The sequence below is a fragment of the Hylobates moloch genome, unplaced genomic scaffold (assembly GCF_009828535.3).
Source record: "Hylobates moloch isolate HMO894 unplaced genomic scaffold, HMol_V3 SCAFFOLD_18, whole genome shotgun sequence".
Lineage (NCBI taxonomy): Eukaryota > Metazoa > Chordata > Mammalia > Primates > Hylobatidae > Hylobates > Hylobates moloch.
The window spans coordinates 33975469-33979301 of record NW_026652293.1 but is presented as its reverse complement, the minus strand read 5'-3'; the positions used below and the strand labels follow the sequence as shown (position 1 = coordinate 33979301).

The window sequence follows — 3833 nt, the reverse complement described above, 5'->3', positions numbered from 1 at the left end:
ATTCAAATTCATTCATTCATTCACTCATTCAGTCATTCATTCACTCATCCATTCATTCATTCACTCATTCATTCACTTATTCACTCACTTGTTCATTCATTCACTCATTCATTCATTCACTCATTCATTCATTCATAGCTCACTGCAGCCTTCACCTCCTGGGCTCAAGCAATCCTCCCACTTCAGCCTTCTGAGTAGCTGGGACTACAGGTGTGCACCACCACGCCCAGCTAATTTTTGTATTTTTGAAGAGACGGGGTCTCACCATGTTGCCCAGGCTGCACCCTCCCCCGACTCCACAATATCTTTTCCCTCCAGCTTTCCTGGTATTAGAACCCAGACTCGGGAGGCCCATGGCCACTCAAAAGGACTACATTTCCCAGCGTTCCTTGCGACAGGAGCAGGGCCATGTGATTTTATTCTGGCCAATGGGATGAGGGCAGATTCTGGTTTACGCCCTCCAAGAAGAAGCGGCCACTTCCTGCTTCTGGTTCCCTTTTGCGGGAGCAGGAGCCACGTGTTTTATAACAAATAGCCAGGCAGAAGGTGTCCCAGAAGACAATGGCGCTGCGGAAGCATTCAATAAATATTTATTATAATTAAAAGACAGTAGCAATACCCCTCCCACCAAGACCCCTCACCCAGAAATAGAGAGATTGGAACTGTAAACACTGTATCCAGTTCTGACTACCCTGAAAGCCAGGGCATCATCAGCCCGTCTGGTCCTAAATGAAGCGCTCCCGGGCAATGTCCTGAAAGTGGCAGATGACCCCATCTTCCACGGTCCACAGGGCACGAGGCAGACCGAAGTGGTCTGTGGGATCCTGCTCAAAGCTGATGCCTGGGTGCAGGTGTGTTCCCCAGGTGGTCAGGCAAGGATACACGGTCATTCCGCCTCCTGTGTCTTGTCCTCGGGCGCCTGGGACCCTCTCTGGTTCCACATGTGGTTGTTCAGTCCCAGCTGTACCACCTGTGCATGGTGGATAATGAGGGGTTGCAGTCCTGGGCTCTGAGGGAGTGCAGGTGAGGCCGTAGGGAAGGCTGGGGGCTGCAGGAGGGGCAGGGACTGTGGGAAGGCTGCTGGCTGTGGGGAGGGCAGTGGGGGGGGTGCCAGCCTGCCACGCGTGCAGGGGTGGTGGCTGCGGGCACCCCGGCCGAGTGGGAAAGGGTGGCGGGACTCCCAGAGACACCTGGCCCCCAAAGGGCATTTGAGCCCCAAAGGGCGCCCCAGTCCCAAATGACATGTGGCTCCCAAAAGCCACCTGGAGCTTCTCCATCTGTGCCTGATAGGACAAGTAGCTCTGGAGGTAGGCCGAGTAGGCCGCGTTCAGGGCCGCCGCCTGCATCCGCTCACCGTCCGGGTGTTGGCTCTCTTGCCGCAGGGCTCGGGTGTCCTGTTCCTTCCTCCACATGGCCTTTCGGGCCTGAAGCCTGTGGGGCTTGAAGGTGTTGGCCACCTTCCTGGCGAAGATCTGGGACTGTTCGTCCAGCCGCACCAGGCCGGAGAGCAGGCTGGCCGTGTTGGAGCTCAGCTGGGCTGGGGAGCTCTCCAGGGGCAGGAAGGGGATGACAGTCTGGCGACCCCTGTCGCTGAGGTTGCTCATCATGGCTTGGTTCACCTGGTGCAGGCTCAGGTGGCAGTCAAGGTTGGAGGTGAGAAGTAGGATGATGAAAGCTGAGTGGTCTATGGCATCCTGCAGGCAGCTCAGCTCCCCACGCCCTGGCACCTGGAAATCCTTGCAGACGATGGCCCCGTCGGGCACGCCAAGGGCCTCCAGCTTCTCCCGGACCCGCAGGGTGATGTGCTCGTCCGCCCTGGCGTGGAGGATCACAAAGTTATAGAATTTCTGTTCCGATGACGATTCCAGGGAGGATGGGAACGGGGAGGAAGGGGTCAGGTGAGCTGAACAAGGGGCTGATGAAGGAGGAGGAGGAGTAGGAGGAGGGAATGTTTCTGGGGTGGTGGAAGTAGGTGGGCATGGCTTGGTATTTGGAGAGGTGGTGTCTTCCACAGAAAGTTGAAGTGGCGTCTGGTCTTTGACAGGGCAGTGGTTTTTTTTTTTTTTTTGAGACGGAGTCTCGCTCTGTCGCCCAGGCTGGAGTGCAGTGGCGCGATCTCGGCTCACTGCAAGCTCCGCCTCCCGGGTTCACGCCATTCTCCTGCCTCAGCCTCTCCAAGTAGCTGGGACTACAGGCGCCCGCCACCGCGCCCGGCTAATTTTTTGTATTTTTAGTAGAGACGGGGTTTCACCGTGGTCTCGATCTCCTGACCTCGTGATCCGCCCGCCTCGGCCTCCCAAAGTGCTGGGATTACAAGCGTGAGCCACCGCGCCCGGCCAGGGCAGTGGTTTTTGACAGGCTTCAAAATGGGCGAGGGGAGAGACTGGGGGCCTGCAGACCCCACAGTGCACTCCACTGGATAGTGGGTGCTGGTTTCTGGAGCTGCAGGGGGTGTCAGGGAGGCCAGTTGAGGTTGCATCTGGGGCTACTTTGGGAAGCCCAGGGGGTGGGCTGCTTGGCAGCTCTGGGGGGCTGGCAATCTCCCCCGATGGCGGCCAGCTCATCTCCTCAGGCTCCTGGCAGCCACCGGGGACAAGCTCAGACACCAAGCTGGCCTGGGGGTTGTCACAGAGCTTGCTGGGCCCATGTGGGCTGTGGTGCAGGCTAAGGAAGGGCATGGTGGGGGACTGGCTGATTTCCAAGTTGCTGGCCAGGGATGCGGGGCTGTCCATGGATTGCAGGGAGAACCCTTGGCTCCAGCCCAAAACACCATCGATGGGGCATAGGAGGCTCCTGGTCCCAGAGGGCGAAGCTGAGGATGGTGGGAGGCAGCCCAGATTGGACTGGAGCGTCCAGATGCTCCCTGGATCCCCAACAATGTCCCACCCACACCGGTTTCAGGCCTCATCCTGAAGTTCCCCCAGCTGGTGGTCATCCCTGGAGCTGGGGCTGCAGAGTGCTTCCTGGTAGGCCACGTCCCGCAGTGAGGCTGGGCACAGCTTCTCCTCAGCCAGCAGGTGGTACAAGCGGGCCACAGCCCAGGACACGTCTGGGGGCTCTTCTGAGTCCTCAGTGCTGTCCACGCCAGCCCACTGGCGGGCCACCAGCCGGGCCACTGCATCAGCCTTCAATGCCACTACGGAGATCCTGGCCTCGGTTTCCTGGCCTAGCTTCAGGAGAACCATGGCATGCAGGAGGTCCTGCCCCTGGCAGCCTGGGCGTGGGGTCTTCAGTTTGTGCTTCAGATACAGGAGCTTGTCCTGGCCTGCTGCACCTAGAATGTTGAAGGCGCTAGGAAGTGACGGGCCCGTGCAGGCCATGGGCACAGGTGGGTGCAGGCTCAGGCAGCAGAAACTGGGAGTGGTGAAGGCATGTTCCACACTGCCCGCCTTCTGCATGGCCAGTGTCCCCTACCCATTCACTGTTTCAGGTTCTGCGGGAGCTGCCCGAGCAGATCTGTAGGAAACAGCAGAGGCAAACACAGTTACCTCTAAGAAAGGTCAGCACGGGAAGGCGGCCCACACACCCCCACCTGCTTTCCCTGCCTGCCACCCAGACCTAGCCAGGTGACCTTCAGCAACACGTCACCTCCTTCAACTTCCAACTTCCATTTCTTCCTCTGCAAAATGCTATGAGGCCAGTGTGGTGGCTCATGTCTGTGATCTCAGCACTTTGGGAGGCTGAAGCTGGAGGATCTCTTAAGCCCAGGACTTCGGGACCAGCCTGGGCAACATAGCCAGACTCTGTCTCTACTAAAATTTTAAAAATTAGCTGGGCTGGGTGAGGGGACTCATGCCTGTAACCCCAGCACTTTCAGAGGCCGAGGCTGGGGG

General features: G+C 58.5%; 1 protein-coding gene across 1 annotated transcript; it reads right to left on the bottom strand.

Annotated features, from left to right (window-relative positions):
• Positions 1 to 886: 886 nt before the first annotated feature.
• LOC116457855 (TIR domain-containing adapter molecule 1-like) lies at positions 887 to 3320 on the bottom strand. Its single transcript, XM_032137339.1, is given in 4 exon segments — positions 887 to 1096; positions 1098 to 2058; positions 2355 to 2449; positions 2451 to 3320. Coding segments are annotated over 4 exon segments (2136 nt in total).
• Positions 3321 to 3833: the final 513 nt, after the last annotated feature.